The sequence below is a fragment of the Pristiophorus japonicus genome, unplaced genomic scaffold (assembly GCF_044704955.1).
Source record: "Pristiophorus japonicus isolate sPriJap1 unplaced genomic scaffold, sPriJap1.hap1 HAP1_SCAFFOLD_160, whole genome shotgun sequence".
Lineage (NCBI taxonomy): Eukaryota > Metazoa > Chordata > Chondrichthyes > Pristiophoridae > Pristiophorus > Pristiophorus japonicus.
Window position 1 is genome coordinate 393,578 of NW_027251278.1, and position 18,618 is coordinate 412,195.

At 52.5% G+C, this 18,618-nt stretch overlaps 1 protein-coding gene across 1 annotated transcript in view; it reads left to right on the forward strand.

Moving 5' to 3' along the window:
* Positions 1 to 18,618, forward strand: part of LOC139243075 (tau-tubulin kinase 1-like) — an 89,484-nt gene that overhangs the window by 20,230 nt on the left and 50,636 nt on the right. The window contains 2 exon segments of the mRNA XM_070870669.1: positions 14,465 to 14,623; positions 17,333 to 17,491. Coding sequence (XP_070726770.1) covers positions 14,516 to 14,623; positions 17,333 to 17,491 — 267 coding nt within the window. The 5' untranslated portion in view covers positions 14,465 to 14,515.

Here is an 18,618-nt window from a genome sequence, read left to right on the forward strand (position 1 = left end):
CTGTCACCATTCAGATAATAGTCTGTCTCTCTGTTTTTACAACCAAAGTGGATAACCTCACATTTATCCACATTATACTTCATCTGCCATGCATTTGTCCACTCACCTAACCTATCCAAGTCACTCTGCAGCCTCATAGCATCCTCCTCGCAGCTCACACTGCTACCCAACTTAGTGTCATCTGCAAACTTGGAGATACTACATTTAATCCCCTCGTCTAAATCATTAATGTACAATGTAAACAGCTGGGATCCCAGCACAGAACCTTGCGGTATCCCACTAGTCACTGCCTGCCATTCTGAAAAGTACCCATTTGCTCCTACTCTTTGCTTCCGGTCTGCCAACTAGTTCTCAATCCACGTCAGCACACTACCCCCAATCCCATGTGCTTTAACTTTGCACATTAATCTCTTGTGTGGGGCCTTGTCGAAAGCCTTCTGAAAGTCCAAAAACACCACATCAACTGGTTCCCCCTTGTCCACTCTACTGGAAACATCCTCAAAAAATTCCAGAAGATTTGTCAAGCATGATTTCCCTTTCACAGATCCATGCTGACTTGGACCTATCATGTCACCTCTTTCCAAATGCGCTGCTATGACATCCTTAATAATTGATTCCATCATTTTACCCACTACCGATGTCAGGCTGACCGGTCTATAATTCCCTGTTTTCTCTCACTCCTTTTTTGAAAAGTGGGGTTACATTGGCTACCCTCCACTCCATAGGAACTGATCCAGAGTCTATGGAATTTTGGAAAATGACTGTCAATGCATCCACTATTTCCAAGGCCACCTCCTTAAGTACGCTGGGATGCAGTCCATCAGGCCCTGGGGATTTATCGGCCTTCAATCCCATCAATTTCCCGACTAATAAGGATTTCCCTCAGTTCCTCCTTCTTACTAGACCCTCTGGCCCCTTTGATATGTTTGTGTCCTCTTTAGTGAATACCGAACCAAAGTACTTGTTCAATTGGTCTGCCATTTCTTTGTTCCCCGTTATGATTTCCCCTGCTTCTGACTGCAGGGGACCCACGTTTGTCTTTACTAACCTTTTTCTCTTTACATATCTATAGAAGCTTTTGCAGTCCATTTTAATGTTCCCTGCAAGCTTCCTCTCGTACTCTTATTTTCCCTGCCCTAATCAAACCCTTTGTCCTCCTCTGCTGAGTTCTAAATTTCTCCCAGTCTCCGGGTTCACTGCTATTTCTGGCCAATTTGTATGCCACTTCCTTGGCTTTAATACTATCCCTGATTTCCCTTGATAGCCACGGTTGAACCACCTTCCCTTTTTTATTTTTACGCCAGACAGGGATGTAGAATTGTTGTAGTTCATCCATGCGGTCTCTAAATGTCTGCCATTGCCCATCCACTGTCAACCCCTTAAGTATCATTCGCCAATCTATCCTAGCCAATTCACGCCTCATATCTTCAAAGTTACCCTTCTTTAAGTTCTGGACCATGGTCTCTGAATTAACTGTTTCATTCTCCATCTTAATGTAGAATTCTACCATATTATGGTCACTCTTCCCCAAGGGGCCACGAGATTGCTAATTAATCCTCTCTCATTACACAACACCCAGTTTAAGATGGCCTCCCCCCTAGTTTGTACCTCGACATATTGGTCTAGAAAACCATCCCTTATGCACTCCAGGAAATCCTACTCCACCGTATTGTTTCCAGTTTCGTTAGCCCAATCTATATGCATATTAAAGTCACCCATGATAACTGCTGCACTTTTATTGCATGCACCCCTAATTTCCTGTTTGATGCCCTCCCCAACATCACTACTACTGTTTGGAGGTCTGTACACAACTCCCACTAACGTTTTTTGCCCTTTGGTATTCCGTAGCTCCACCCATACCGATTCCACATCATCCAAGCTAATGTCTTTCCTTATATTGAGGCCCATGAATTGTGAGTCTATATATTGAGGCCCATGAATTGTGAGTCTATATATTGAGGCCCATGAATTGTGAGTCTATATATTGAGGCCCATGAATTGTGTGAAATGGGAACGTGTTTGATCCTTGGGATTGTGTACAGTGAGTAAATGGGAATTGTTCTGAATCAGCGGGATGGTATACAGTGGGAGTGAATGGGAAGGGATTGCGTCCATTGGGATTGTGTACAGTGGGAGTGAATGGGAAGGGGTTTGAGTCCATTGGGATAATGTACAGTGGGAGTGAATGGGAAGGGGTTTGGGTCCATTGGGATAATGTACAGTGGGAGTGAAGGGGTTTGGGTCCATTGGGATTGTGTACAGTGGGAGTGAATGGGAAGGGGTTTGGGTCCATTGGGATTGTGTACAGTGGGAGTGAATGGGAAGGGGTTTGGTCCATTGGGATTGTGTACAGTGGGAGTGAATGGGAAGGGGTTTGGTCCATTGGGATTGTGTACAGTGGGAGTGAATGGGAAGGGGTTTGGGCCCATTGGGAATGTGTACAGTGGGAGTGAATGGGAAGGGGTTTGGTCTATTGGGATTGTGTACAGTGGGAGTGAATGGGAAGGGGTTTGAGTCCATTGGGATAATGTACAGTGGGAGTGAATGGGAAGGGGTTTGAGTCCATTGGGATAATGTACAGTGGGAGTGAATGGGAAGGGGTTTGGGTCCATTGGGATAATGTACAGTGGGAGTGAATGGGAAGGGGTTTGGGTCCATTGGGATTGTGTACAGTGGGAGTGAATGGGAAGAAGATAAGAAATCGGAGCAGGGGTCGGCTATTTGGCCCCTCGAGCCTGCTGCGCCATTCAATGAGATCATTGCTGATCTGATCATGGACTCGGTTCCACTTCCCTGCCCATTCCACCTTATCGCTCAAAAATCTGTCGTCCTCCGCCTTAAATATATTCAATGGCCCAGCCTCCACAGCTCTCTGGGGCAGAGTATTCCATCGATTTACAACCCTCTGAGAAGAAATTTCTCCTCGTCTCAGTTTTAAATGGGCGGCCCCTTATTCTAACATTATGTCCCGTAGTTTTAGTTTTCCCTATGAAAGGCATCAAGGGGTATGGGGGAAAAGCAGGAATATGGTGTTGAGATAGAGGATCAGCCATGATCGTATTGAATGGCGGTGCAGACTCGAAGGGCCGAATGGCCTACTACTCTTTTCTACATTTCTATGAGTGGAAACATCCTCTCTGCATCCACCTTGTCGAGCCCTCTCATTATCTTATAAGTTTCGATAAGATCACCTCTCATTCTTCTGAGCTCCAGTGTGTATAGGCCCAACCTATTCTACTTATCCTCATAAGTCATCCCCCTCATCTCTGGAATCAACCTAGTGAACCATCTCTCAACAGCCTCCAATGCAAATATATCCTTCTTTAAATACAGAGACCAAAACTGTATGCAGTACTCCAGGTGTGGTCTTACCAATACCCTGTACAGTTGTAGAAGGACTTCTCTGCTTTTATACTCTATCCCCCTTGCAATAAAGGCCAATATTCCATTTGCCTTCCTGATTACTTGCTGTACCTGCATACTAACTTTTTGTGTTTCATGCACAAGGATCCCCAGGTCCCACTGTACTGCAACACTTTGCAATTTCGCTCCATTTAAATTATAATTTGCATTTCTATTATTTCCGTCAAAGTGGATAACCTCACATTTTCCCACATTATACTCCATCTGCCAAATTTTTGCCCACTCACTTAGCCTGTCTATATCCCTTTGCAGATTTTGTGCTCTTCTCACAATTTGCTTTCCCACCCATCTTTGTATCATCAGCAAACTTGGCTATATTACACTCTGTCCCTTCATTAGAAATAAAGTAAATGAGTTGACGGCACAAATCATTACAAATGGGTATGATTTGGTGGCCATTACAGAAACATGGTTGCAAGCTGGCCAGGACTGGGAATTAAATGTACAGGGGTATCTGACGATTCGGAAAGATAGGCAGGAAGGGAAGGGAGGTGGGGTAGCTCTGTTAATAAGGGATGATATCAGGGCAGTTGTGAGGGATGATATTGGCTACAATGAACAAAATGTTGAATCATTGTGGGTGGAGATTAGAGATAGTAAGGGGAAAAAGTCACTGGTCAGCGTAGTTTATAGGCCCCCAAATAATAACTTCATGGTGGGGCGGGCAATAATCAAGGGAATAATGGAGGCATGTGAAAAAGGAACGGCAGTAGTTATGGGGGATTTTAACCTACATATCGATTGGTCGAATCAAATCGCAGGGGGTAGCCTGGAGGAGGAATTCATAGAATGCATACGGGATTGTTTCTTAGAACAGTATGTAACAGAGCCTACAAGGGAGCAAGCAATTTTGGATCTGGTCCTGTGTAACGAGACAGGAAAAATAAACGATCTCGTAAAAGATTCTCTCGGAATGAGTGATCTCAATATGGTTGAATTTGTAATACAGATTGAGGATGAGGAAGTTGTGTCAGAAACGAGAGTACTATGCTTAAACAAAGGGGACTCCAGTGGGATGAGGGCAGGGTTGGCTAAAGTAGACTGGAAACACAGACTAAACGGTGGCACAATTGAGGAACAGTGGAGGACTTTTAAGGAGCTCTTTCATAATGCGCAACAAAAATATATTCCAGTGAAAAAGAAGGGCGGCAAGAGAAGAGATAACCAGCCGTGGATAACCAAGGAAATAAAGGAAAGTATCAAATCAAAGACCAATGCGTATAAGGTGGCCAAGGTTAGTGGGAAACTAGAGGATTGGGAAGATTTTAAGCAACAGCAAAGAATGACTAAAAAACCAATAAAGAAAGGGAAGATAGATTACGAAGGTAAACTTGCGCAAAACATAAAAACAGATAGTAAAAGCTTTTACAGATATATAAAACGGAAAAGAGTGACTAAAGTAAATGTTGGTCCCTTAGAAGATGAAAAGGGGGATTTAATAATGGGAAATGTGGAAATGGCTGAGACCTTAAACAATTATTTTGCTTCCGTCTTCACAGTGGAAGACACAAAAACCATGCCAAAAATTGCTGGTCATAGGAATGTGGGAAGGGAGGACCTTGAGATGATCACTATCACTAGGGAGGTAGTGCTGGACAGACTAATGGGATTGAAGGTAGACAAGTCCCCTGGTCCTGATGAAATGCATCCCAGGGTATTAAAAGAGATGGCGGAAGTTATAGCAGATGCATTTGTTATAATCTACCAAAATTCTCTGGACTCTGGGGAGGTACCAGCGGATTGGAGAGCAGCTAATGTAACGCCTCTGTTTAAAAAAGGGGTCAGACAAAAGGCAGGTTACTATAGGCCGGTTAGTTTAACATCTTTAGTGGGGAAAATGCTTGAAACTATCATTAAGGAAGAAATAGCGGGACATCTGGATAGGAATAGTGCAATCAAGCAGACGCAGCATGGATTCATGAAAGGGAAATCATGTTTAACTAACTTACTGGAATTCTTTGAGGATATAACGAGCATGGTGGATAGAGGTGTACCGATGGATGTGGTGTATTTAGATTTCCAAAAGGCATTCGATAAGATGCCACACAAAAGGTTACTACAGAAGATAAAGGTACGTGGAGTCAGAGGAAATGTATTAGCATGGATAGAGAATTGGCTGGCGAACAGAAAGCAGAGAGTCGGGATAAATGGGTCCTTTTCCGGTTGGAAATCAGTGGTTAGTGGTGTGGCACAGGGATCGGTGCTGGGACCACAACTGTTTACAATATACATAGATGACCTAGAGGAGGGGACAGAGTGTAGTGCAACAAAATTTGCAGATGACACAAAGATTAGTGGGAAAGCGGGTTGTGTAGAGGACACAGAGATGCTGCAAAGAGATTTGGATAGGTTAAGCGAATGGACTAAGGTTTGGCAGATGGAATACAATGTCGGAAAGTGTGAGGTCATCCACCTTGGGGGAAAAAAAACAGTAAAAGGGAATATTATTTGAATGGGGAGAAATTACAACATGCTGTGGTGCAGAGGGACCTGGGGGTCCTTGTGCATGAATCCCAAAAGGTTAGTTTGCAGGTGCAGCAGGTAATCAGGAAGGCGAATGGAATGTTGGCCTTCATTGCGAGAGGGATGGAGTACAAAAGCAGGGAGGTCCTGCTGCAACTGTATAGGGTATTGGTGAGGCCGCACCTGGAGTACTGCGTGCAGTTTTGGTCACCTTACTTAAGGAAGGATATACTAGCTTTGGAAGGGGTACAGAGACGATTCACTAGGCTGATTCGAGAAATGAGGGGATTAACTTATGATGATAGATTGAGTAGACTGGGTCTTTACTCCTTGGAGTTCAGAAGGATGAGGGGTGATCTTATAGAAACATTTAAAATCATGAAAGGGATAGACAAGATAGAGGCAGAGAGGTTGTTTCCATTGGTGGGGGAGACTAGAGCTAGGGGGCACAGCCTCAAAATACGGGGGAGCCAATTTAAAACCGAGTTGAGAAGGAATTTCTTCTCCCAGAGGGTTGTGAATCTGTGGAATTCTCTGCCCAAGGAAGCAGTTGAGGCTGGCTCATTGAATGTTTTCAAGTCAAAGATAGATAGATTTTTAAGCAATAAGGGAATTAAGGGTTACGGGGAGAGGGGCGGGTAAGTGGAGCTGAGTCCACGACCAGATCAGCCATGATCTTATTGAATGGCGGAGCAGGCTCGAGGGGCTAGATGGCCTACTCCTGTTCCTAATTCTTATGTTCTTATGTTCATCCAAGTCATTAATATAGATTGTAAATAGTTGAGGACCCAGCACTGATCCCTGCGGCACCCCACTAGTTACTGTTTGCCAACCGGAAAATGACCCATTTATCCCGACTCTCTGTTTTCTGTTAGTTAGCCAATTCTCTATCCATGCTAATATATTACCCCCAACCCCGTGAACTTTTATCTTGTGCAGTAACCTTTTATGTGGCACCTTATCGAATGCCTTTTCGAAATCCAAATACACCGCCTCCACTGGTTCCCCCTTATCCACCCTGCTCGTTACATTCTCAAAGAATTCCAGCAAATTTGTCAAAACATGATTTCCCTTTCATAAAACCATGCTGACTCTGCCTGACTGAATCACGCTTTTCCAAATGTCCTGCTACTGTTTCCTTAATAGTAGACTCCAGCATTTTCCCAACAACAGATGTTCGGCTTAACTGGTCTATAGTTTCCTGCTTTTTGTCTGCTTCCTTTTTTAAATAGGGGCGTTACATTTGCGATTTTCCAATCTGCCCCAGAATCCAGGCAATTTTGGTAGATTACAACCAATGCATCCACTATCTCTGCAGTCACTTCTCTTCAGACCCTAGGATATAACCCATCAGGTCCAGGGGACTTGTCCGCTTTTAGTCCCATTATATTACCGAGTACTACTTCATCAGTGATAGTGATTGTATTAAGTCCTCCCTACCTATAGTCCCTTGATGATCCACTATTGGGATGTTTTTAGTGTCTTCTACCGTGAAGACTGATACAAAATATTTGTTCAAAGTCTCTGCCATTTCCCTGTTCCCTGTTATTAATTCCCCCGTCTCATCCTCTAGGGGACCAACATTTACTTCAGCCGCTCTTTAAAGAACATAGGAAATAGGAGCAGGAGTCGGCCATACGGCCCCTCGAGCCTGCTCTGTCATTTAATATGATCATGGCTGATCCGATCATAGACTCCCCATAACCCTTTATTCCCTTATTGGTCTCGGTCTTAAATTTATTCAATGACCCAGCTTCCACAGCTCTGTGAGGCAGCGAATTCCACAGAATTACAATTCTCTGAGAGAAGAAATTCCTCCTTATCTCAGTTTCCTTTTTATGTACCTGTAGAAACTCTTACTATCTGTTTTTATATTTCGTGCTAGTTTACTTTCATAATCTATCGTCCCTCTCGTAATTATTTTTTTAGTCGTTCTTTGCTGGCTTTTAAACATTTCCCAATCCTCTGGCCTCCCACTAGTCTTGGCCACTTTGTATGTCCTTATTTTTAATTTGATACCATCCCATATTTCCTTAGTTAGCCACGGATGATTTTACCTTCTCTTACAGTCTTTCCTTCTCATTGGGATATATTTTTGTTGCAGGTTATGAAATATCTCCTTAAATATCTGCCACTGTTCATCAACCGTCCCATACTTTAGTCTATTTTCCCAGTCCACTTTAGCCAACTCTGCCCTCATACCTTTGTAGTCTCCTTTAGGACACTGATTTGAGAACTAACTTTCTCACCCTTCAACTGAATTTGAAATTCAACTATGTTATGGTCACTCATTCCTAGAGGATCCTTTACTAGGAGATCATTTATTAATCCTGTCTCATTACACAGTACCAGATCTAAGATAGTCTGCTCCCTGATTGGTTCCACAACATTCTGTTCAAGGAAACTATCCCAGATACACTCTATGAACTCTTCCTCAAGGCTACCCTGGCCAATTTGCTTTGTCCAATCAATATGAAGGTTAAAATCGTCCATGACTATTGCTGTTCCTTTATGTCAAGCCTCCATTATTTCTTGATTTATACTCCGTCTAACCGTGTAAATACTGTAAGGGGGCTTATAGACTATACCCTCCAGTGACTTTTTCCCCTTATTATTCCTTATCTCCACCAAACTGATTCTACATCTTGATCTTCTGAGCCAATATCGTTTCTCACCAACGCACTGATCCCATCCTTTATTAACACAGCGACCCCACCTCCTTTTCCTTTCTGTCTGTCCTTCGGATTGTCAAATACCCCTGAATATTCAGTTCCCAGTCCTGGTCACCTTGCGACCACGTCTCTGTAATGGCAATCAGATCATACCCGTTTGTATCTATTTGTGTCGTCAGCTCATCTATCTTGTTACGAATGCTGTGTGCATTTCGACAAAGAGCTTTACATTTTTTTTTACCCTTTTTTCCTGTTTGTTCCCTCTGTCCTTCAAATTCACTTTCTTTATTTTTGCTTTCCAATTCCAGATTTACTCCTCTCCTCACTGAATCTATTTTCAGGTTCCCATCCCCCTGCCAAGCTAGTTTAAACCCTCCCCAACAGCACTAGCAAACCCCCTTGCGAGTATTTTGGTCCCGGCTCTGTTGAGATGCAGCCCGTCCGGCTTGTACAGGTCCCACCTCCCCAGAAGCGGTCCCAGTGCCTCCGGAATCTAAAGCCCTCCCTCCTGCACCATCTCTCCAGCCATGTGTTCATCTCTATCCTCCTGTTTCTGTACTCACTAGCTCCTGTCACTGACAGTAACACGAAGATTACTACCTTTTGAGGTCCTGCTTTTTAATTAGCTCCCTAACCTCTGCCTGCAGGACCTCATCCCTCTTCCTACCTATATCATTGGTCCCGATATGGGCCACGACCTCTGGCTGGTCACCCTCTCCCCCCAGAATGCCCTGCAGCCGCTCGGTGACATCCTTGACCCTGGCACCAGGGAGACAACATACCACCCTGGAGTCACGTCTGTGGCCGCAGAAACGCCTGTCTGCTCCCCTGACTATTGTATCCCCTACCACTATAGCTCTTCCATTCTTCTTCCTCCCCCCGCTGTTCAGCTGAGCCACCTGTGGTGCCGTGGCCAGTCCCCAGAGCCACCATCGCCCTCACCGGTACTCAGAATAGAGTACCGGTTGGAGAGCGAGATGGACTCAGGGGACTCCTGCACTACCTGCCTAGTCCTCCTCTTCTGTCTGGCGGTCACCCACACCCTATCTGCCTGCAGATTCTTAAGCTGCAGGGTGACCACCTCTAGAACCGTGCTATCCACGTAGCTCTCAGTCTCACGGATGCACCGCAGTGACTCCAGCTGACGCTCAAGCTGCAAAACACGGAGCTGGAGTTGGTGCATCTGGAGACACCTCCTGCATACATGGTCGTCCCGGCTGCGCGAAGCATCCAGGATTTCCCACATACCACCGGATGTGCAATCCACGGGACTGAGCTGCCCTGCCATCCCTCTAGTTACACTCGCAACTATCAAGCAGAAATAAACTCTAAACCTTAGCAAAACACACCCAGCCACTACTCAGCAATCAGCTGATTTAATTACCCTTTATTTAAAGACTAAGTACTAATTTAACAGAGGGGTTAGGTGAATTGGGATTGTGTACAGTGGGAGTGAATGGGAAGGGGTTAGGTGCATTGGTATTGTGTACAGTGGGAGTGAATGGGAAGGGGTTTGGGTCCATTGGGATTGTGTACAGTGGGAGTGAATGGGAAGGGGTTTGGGTCCATTGGGATTGTGTACAGTGGGAGTGAATGGGAAGGGGTTTGGGTCCATTGGGATTGTGTACAGTGGGAGTGAATGGGAAGGGGTTTGGGTCCATTGGGATTGTGTACAGTGGGAGTGAATGGGAAGGGGTTTGGGTCCATTGGGATTGTGTACAGTGGGAGTGAATGGGAAGGGGTTTGGGTCCATTGGGATTGTGTACAGTGGGATTGAATGGGAAGGGGTTAGGTGCATTGGTATTGTGTACAGTGGGAGTGAATGGGAAGGGGTTTGGGTCCATTAGGATTGTGTACAGTGGGAGTGAATGGGAAGGGGTTTGGGTCCATTGGGATTGTGTACAGTGGGAGTGAATGGGAAGGGGTTTGGGTCCATTGGGATTGTGTACAGTGGGAGTGAATGGGAAGGGGTTAGGTGCATTGGTATTGTGTACAGTGGGAGTGAATGGGAAGGGGTTTGGGTCCATTGGGATTGTGTACAGTGGGAGTGAATGGGAAGGGGTTTGGGTCCATTGGGATTGTGTACAGTGGGAGTGAATGGGAAGGGGTTTGGGTCCATTGGGATTGTGTACAGTGGAGTGAATGGGAAGGGGTTTGGGTCCATTGGGATTGTGTACAGTGGGAGTGAATGGGAAGGGGTTTGGGTCCATTGGGATTGTGTACAGTGGGAGTGAATGGGAAGGGGTTTGGGTCCATTGGGATTGTGTACAGTGGGAGTGAATGGGAAGGGGTTTGGGTCCATTGGGATTGTGTACAGTGGGAGTGAATGGGAAGGGGTTTGGGTCCATTGGGATTGTGTATAGTGGGAGTGAATGGAAAGGGGTTTGGGTCCATTGGGATTGTGTACAGTGGGAGTGAATGGGAAGATATCTGATCGATTGGGATTGTGGTTTGCAGGACCCTCGACCGTGTTCGTTCCTTGTCCTGCATTCCTGCTCCTGCTCCTGCTCCTGCTCCTGCTCCTGCCCCTGCCCCATCGCCTCCCTCCAGAACCATGACAGGATTCCCCTTGTCCTCATCTTCCACCCAACCCGTGTCCACGTTCACCGGATCATCCTCCGCCATTTCCACCATCTCCAGCGTGATCCCACCACCAATGTTCCCCTCCCCTCTCAGCATTCCGAAGTGACCTCTCCCTCCGTCACCCCCTGGTCCACTCCTCAATCACCCCAGCACCAGCTCCCCTTCCCGTGGAAGCGCAGGAGATGCAACACCTGCCCTTTGACCTCCTCCCTTCCCACTGTCCATGGCCCTAAACACTCCTTGCAGGTGAAACAGCGATTCACTTGTACTTTCGATTTAGTACACAGATTGGACCTCTCACTGTTTCGGGACCTGACGGGTGCCGGAACGGAGAATTTTCCGAAGCACGGGCGGTCATGCCGACCCTGGGCTTACCGGTACCTGATGACAGCGCCCAGGCTGCTGAACACCTCCGCAACGCTGCGGCTCTGGCTGCGAAACTTGGGCCTAGCTCTCTCGCTCTCTGGTTTGCTGCTCTTTTGTCTATGAGGTCGTGTCTTCCCCAGCTCCAGGCAGTTTGAAACCAGGCGGAGGCAGCTGTCAGGTCCTGACCCCGAAGCTGGATTTGCGAGGGCTTTGTGCGCTTGTGCAAATCTATCCAATCCAGTTGCAGGGTGTGACGCGGTTGGTACCAAGGACCCGGAAGCGTTCTGTGCATGCGCAGTGCAGAAGGTCATTTGCCCAGCACTTGCTCGTTGTCTACAATCACTCCGTTTTCTTAAGCCCTCCTCTCCCTCAGGCCCAGCTTCAACCCCTCAGTCAGCCGCCTGCCCTGTCCTGCCCTTCCCTTTGCTTGCCTGGCCCGCTTACCTCACTGAACAGCGTGGGTAACCGGGATGCCACCCACGGATGTTTCTGGATTGGAGATTCCCAGACTGGAGAGGTACAACTTGTACTGTATTCGCTGCTCACGATGTGCTCTCCTCTGCATTGAGGAGACCAAGCGTAGATTGGGTGACCACTTTGCCGAACACCTCCGTTCAGTCCGTAAGTGTGACCCTGAGCTTCCGGTCGCCTGTCACTTTAATTCCCCGCCCCACTCCCACTCTGACCTCTCTGTCCTCGGCCTCCTACACTGTTCCAACGAAGCTCACGCAAGCTCGAGGAACAACGCCTCATCTTCCGTTTCAGCACTTCCGTACTCCACATAGAGTTCATCAATTGCAGACCATAACCTCTGCCTGAATTGCTTCACAACGCTGCTGCTACTGATCCTGACATTCCCGTTTACCTCCTCGAGACTCATCTCTTGTTTCTTTACTTGCCCCGTTACCATCTCCTTCTGCCTCACACCATCAGCCCTGTTGTCATTTAATCCCTCCTGCCCTCCCACCCTATCACACACCTCCCCTTTTGTTCTTTCCTGCCTTCGCATTTCCTAAAAATCTCTTAACTTTTTCCAGTTGTGACAGCCATCGACCTGATGCTGCCTGACCTGAGTATTTGCGGCATTCTCTCTTTCTATCTCAGACTTGCTGCATCCACAGTACCTTGCTTTGGTTTTGGTAACCCAGAGACCAGGAGAAATATTACACAAGGGGACAGGAATGGAAGGACATGTTGATGGGTGGATGAAGTCAATCGAATGGGAGGAAGAGGCTCGAGTGCAAGATAAACACTGGCATAGACCAGTTGGGCCCAATGGCCTGTTCCTTTGCTGTAAATTCGATGTAATACTATGAAATAACCCAGAGACGCGGAGTTCCGATCCCACCTGGACAGTTTGAGAATTTGAATTCAGTTCACAAAATCTAGATCATAGAATTCTACAATTGTAGAAATATCCGGCATAGAAGGAGGCCATTTCGGCCCATTGTGTCCGCGCCGGCCGACCAAGAGCTACCCAGCCCAATCCCACTTCCCAGCTCTGGGTCCGTAGCCCTGTAGGTTACGGCACTTCAGGGGCACATCCAAGTACTGTTTAAATGTGGTGAGGGTTTCTGCCTGAACTACCCTTTCAGGCCGTGAGTTCCAGACTGTTAATAAAAATGCTACGATCAGTAACCATCAGATTGTCACAACTGGCTCACTAATGTCCTTTAGGGAAGGAAAGCTGCTGTCCTTACCCAGTCTGGGTCAATACGTGACTCCAGTCCACACCAACGTGACTGTGAGCTGCCCTCCAAAGTGGCCCAGCAAGGCACTCCGTTGCATCAAACGTGGGCAGTGATAGATGGGCAATAAATGCCGGCTTTGCCAGCGACACACACGTCACATGGATTACGGTTTTTTAAATCCCACACTGAGGGATCAAGTAGTAATCCGATAAATGCCCAGTTAATCTGGTTTTGTTGATATAAAGATTATAAGAACATAAGAAATAGGAGCAGGAGTAGGCCCAACAACCCTTCGAGCCTGCTCCACCATTTAATAAGATCATGGCTGACTCAACTCCACTTTCCTGCCCGATTCCCATCTCCCTCGATTCCTCATGACTCCAAAAATCTATCGATCTCTGTCTTGAATATACTCAATGACTGAGCCTCCACAGCTCTCTGGGGCAGAGAATTCCAGCGATTCACCACCCTCTGAGTGAAGAAATTTCCCCACATCTCAGTCCTAAATGGCCGACCCCTCATCCTGAGACTGTGACCCCTGGTTCTAGTCTCGCCATCCCAGGGGAAACATCCTTCCTGCATCTACCCTGTCAATCCTCCTCAGAATCTAATATATTTCACTGAGATCACCCCTCATTCTTCTAAACTCCCGAGAGTATCGGCCCAATCTACACAATCTCTCCTCATAGGACAACCCTCTCATCCCAGGAATCAGTCTGGTGAACCTTTGTTGTACCGCCTCCAAGGCAAGTATATCCTTCCTTAGATACGGAGACTCAAACTGTACGCAGTACTCCAGGTGTGGTCTCACCAGGGCCCTGTACAGTTGTAGCAAGACTTTCCTTACTGTTACACTCCAACCCCCCTTGCAGTAAAGGACACCATGCCATTTGCCTCCCTTATTGCTTACAGAAAGAAACACTTTCTGTGTTTCCTGTCCAAGGACACCCAGATCTCCTGAACACCAACATTTAAACGTTTCTCACCATTTAAAAAATCTTCTGTTGTGGTTGAGGGACACTGGGGAGAACTCCGTGTATAGGTGCCATGGGATTTTTACACCTCCTGAAAAGCTGGTCTCAGTTCAGCATCTCGTCTGAAAGACGGCACCTCTGCCAGTGCTTGAGGCCCAGCGAGAGGCTTGAACCTACGGCCAGCTGATTCTGGGGGGGCCTCTGCGACCACTGAATAAACTGAGACTATTGAAGGTGGGTAGGGCTGGAATCCCAATGATGTAATGGAGCCAAGTCCTTTCTTGTTGTGCAGGTCAATGGAGCTGTTTGGATGGACACAGTGTGAGACCTCGCTGGCTGCCCAATGCAGTGCCTAGCAGCTGCTCTGCAGCACGAGGCAAACATGAGCGGGGGCGGGGAGCAGCTCGACATCTTGCCCGTGGCCTTTGTTGTCAAAGACCGCTGGAAAGTGGTGAGTGACACCTGGTTTGTTCACCCACATCTCCTCGCACTGCCCCAGGGCACCCCACCATGGACACCCCGCACTGCCCCAGGGCACCCCACCATGGACCCCGCACTGCCCCAGGGCACCCCACCATGGATCCCGCACTGCCCCAGGGCACCCCACCATGGACCCTATACCCCGCACTGCCCCAGGGCACCCCACCATGGACCCTATACCCCGCACTGCCCCAGGGCACCTCACCATGGACCCTATACCCCGCACTGCCCCGGGGCACCCCACCATGGACCCCACACTGCCCCAGGGCACCCCACCATGGACCCCGCACTGCCCCAGGGCACCCCACCATGGACCCCGCACTGCCCCAGGGCACCCCACCATGGACCCCGCACTGCCCCAGGGCACCCCACCATGGACCCCGCACTGCCCCAGGGCACCCCACCATGGATCCCGCACTGCCCCAGGGCACCCCACCATGGACCCTATACCCCGCACTGCCCCGGGGCACCTCACCATGGACCCTATACCCCGCACTGCCCCGGGGCACCCCACCATGGACCCCACACTGCCCCGGGGCACCCCACCATGGACCCCGCACTGCCTCGGGGCACCCCACCATGGACCCCGCACTGCCCCAGGGCACCCCACCATGGACTCTATACCCCGCACTGCCCCGGGGCACCTCACCATGGACCCTATACCCCGCACTGCCCCGGGGCACCCCACCATGGACCCTATACCCTGCACTGCCCCAGGGCACCCCACCATGGACCCTATACCCCGCACTGCCCCGGGGCACCCCACCATGGACCCTATACCCCGCACTGCCCCAGGGCACCCCACCATGGACCCTATACCCCGCACTGCCCCGGGGCACCTCACCATGGACCCTATACCCCGCACTGCCCCGGGGCACCCCACCATGGACCCCACACTGCCCCGGGGCACCCCACCATGGACTCCGCACTGCCCCGGGGCACCCCACCATGGACCCCGCACTGCCCCGGGGCACCCCACCATGGACCCCGCACTGCCCCAGGGCACCCCACCATGGACCCTATACCCCGCACTGCTCCGGGGCACCCCACCATGGACCCCACACTGCCCCGGGGCACCCCACCATGGACCCCGCACTGCCCCGGGGCACCCCACCATGGACCCCGCACTGCCCCGGGGCACCCCACCATGGACCCCGCACTGCCCCAGGGCACCCCACCATGGACCCTATACCCCGCACTGCCCCGGGGCACCCCACCATGGACCCTATACCCCGCACTGCCCCGGGGCACCCCACCATGGACCCCGCACTGCCCCGGGACACCCCACCATGGTCCCCGCACTGCCCCAGGGACACCCCACGATGGACCCCGCAGTGCCCCAGGGCACCCCACCATGGACCCCGCACTGCACCAGGGCACCCCACCATGGACCCCGCACTGCCCCAGGGCACCCCACCATGGACCCTATACCCCGCACTGCCCCGGGGCACCCCACCATGGACCCTATACCCCGCACTGCCCCGGGGCACCCCACCATGGACCCCGCACTGCCCCGGGACACCCCACCATGGTCCCCGCACTGCCCCAGGGACACCCCACGATGGACCCCGCACTGCCCCGGGGCACCCCACCATGGACCCCGCACTGCACCAGGGCACCCCACCATGGACCCCGCACTGCCCCAGGGCACCCCACCATGGTCCCCGCACTGCCCCGGGACACCCCACCATGGACCCTACACCCTACACCCCACACCGCCCCGGGGACACCCCACCATGGACCCCGCACCGCCCCGGGGACACCCCACCATGGACCCCGCACCGCCCCGGGGACACCCCACCATGGACCCCACACCGCCCCGGGGACACCCCACCATGGACCCCACACCGCCCCGGGGACACCCCACCATGGACCCCGCACCGCCCCGGGGACACCCCACCATGGTCCCCGCACCGCCCCGGGGACACCCCACCATGGACCCCGCACCGCCCCGGGGACACCCCACCATGGACCCCGCACCGCCCCGGGGACACCCCACCATGGACCCCGCACCGCCCCGGGGACACCCCACCATGGACCCCGCACCGCCCCGGGGACACCCCACCATGGACCCCGCACCGCCCCGGGGACACCCCACCATGGACCCCGCACCGCCCCGGGGACACCCCACCATGGACCCCGCACCGCCCCGGGGACACCCCACCATGGACTCCGCACTGCCCCAGGGCACCCCACCATGGACTCCGCACTGCCCCAGGGCACCCCACCATGGACCCCGCACTGCCCCAGGGCACCCCACCATGGACTCCGCACTGCCCCAGGGCACCCCACCATGGACTCCGCACTACCCCAGGGCACCCCACCATGGACTCCGCACTGCCCAGGGCACCCCACCATGGACCCTACACCCCACGCTGCCCCTGGGACAGCCCACCATGGACCCTACACGCCACACTGCCCCTGGGACACCCCACCATGGACCCTACACACCACACTGCCCCGGGGACACCCCACCATGGACCCTACACCCCACACTGCCCCAGAGCCACCCCACCATGGACCCTATACCCCATACTGCCCCGGGACACTCCACGATCGACCCTGTCTTTCCACCCCCCCCCCCCCCCCCCCCCCACCATGCCCCGGGGCACACACCATGGACCCCGGTACATTCCCTGTGCCATATTTACACGGTTGCTCTCTGTTGACATTTGTTCAGCTGAAGAAGATTGGTGGAGGAGGGTTTGGTGAGATCTACGAGGCGACGGATTTGTTGATCCGTGAGAACGTTGCCCTGAAGGTGGAGTCTGCCCAGCAACCCAAGCAAGTGTTGAAGATGGAGGTGGCCGTTCTGAAGAAGCTGCAAGGTAAGGGAGCTGTCGTGTATATATTCATGGCCAACACTGGCCGGGCCCTCCCCCTCGGCTTCCTCTCACCTCCCCCTCCATCCCACCTCCCCCTCCATCCCCCCTCCCCCTCCATCCCCCCCTCCCCCTCCATCCCCCCCATCCCCTCTCCACCTCCCCCTCCATCCCCCCGCCTCCCCCTCCATCCCCCCGCCTCCCCCTCCATCCCCCCCCCCTCCCCCTCCATCCCCCCTCCATCCCCCCGCCTCCCCCTCCATCCCCCCGCCTCCCCCTCCATCCCCCCGCCTCCCCCTCCATCCCCCCCCCTCCCCCTCCATCCCTCCCCCTCCATCCCCCCGCCTCCCCCTCCATCCCCCCGCCTCCCCCTCCATCCCCCGCCTCCCCCTCCATCCCCCCGCCTCCCCCTCCATCCCCCCGCCTCCCCCTCCATCCCCCCGCCTCCCCCTCCATCCCCCCGCCTCCCCCTCCATCCCCCCGCCTCCCCCTCCATCCCCCCGCCTCCCCCTCCATCCCCCCGCCTCCCCCTCCATCCCCCCGCCTCCCCCTCCATCCCCCCGCCTCCCCCTCCATCCCCCCGCCTCCCCCTCCATCCCCCCGCCTCCCCCTCCATCCCCCCGCCTCCCCCTCCATCCCCCCGCCCTCCCCCTCCATCCCCCCGCCTCCCCCTCCATCCCCCCGCCTCCCCCTCCATCCCCCCGCCTCCCCCTCCATCCCCCCGCCTCCCCCTCCATCCCCCCGCCTCCCCCTCCATCCCCCCGCCTCCCCCTCCATCCCCCCGCCTCCCCCTCCATCCCCCCGCCTCCCCCTCCATCCCCCCGCCTCCCCCTCCATCCCCCCGCCTCCCCCTCCATCCCCCCGCCTCCCCCTCCATCCCCCCGCCTCCCCCTCCATCCCCCCGCCTCCCCCTCCATCCCCCCCTCCATCCCCCCGCCTCCCCCTCCATCCCCCCCTCCCCCTCCCATCCCCCCGCCTCCCCCTCCATCCCCCCGCCTCCCCCTCCATCCCCCCGCCTCCCCCTCCATCCCCCCCCCCCTCCCCCATCCCCCCGCCTCCCCCTCCATCCCCCCCCTCCCCCTCCATCCCCCCCTCCCCCTCCATCCCCCCCATCCCCTCTCCACCTCCCCCTCCATCCCCCCGC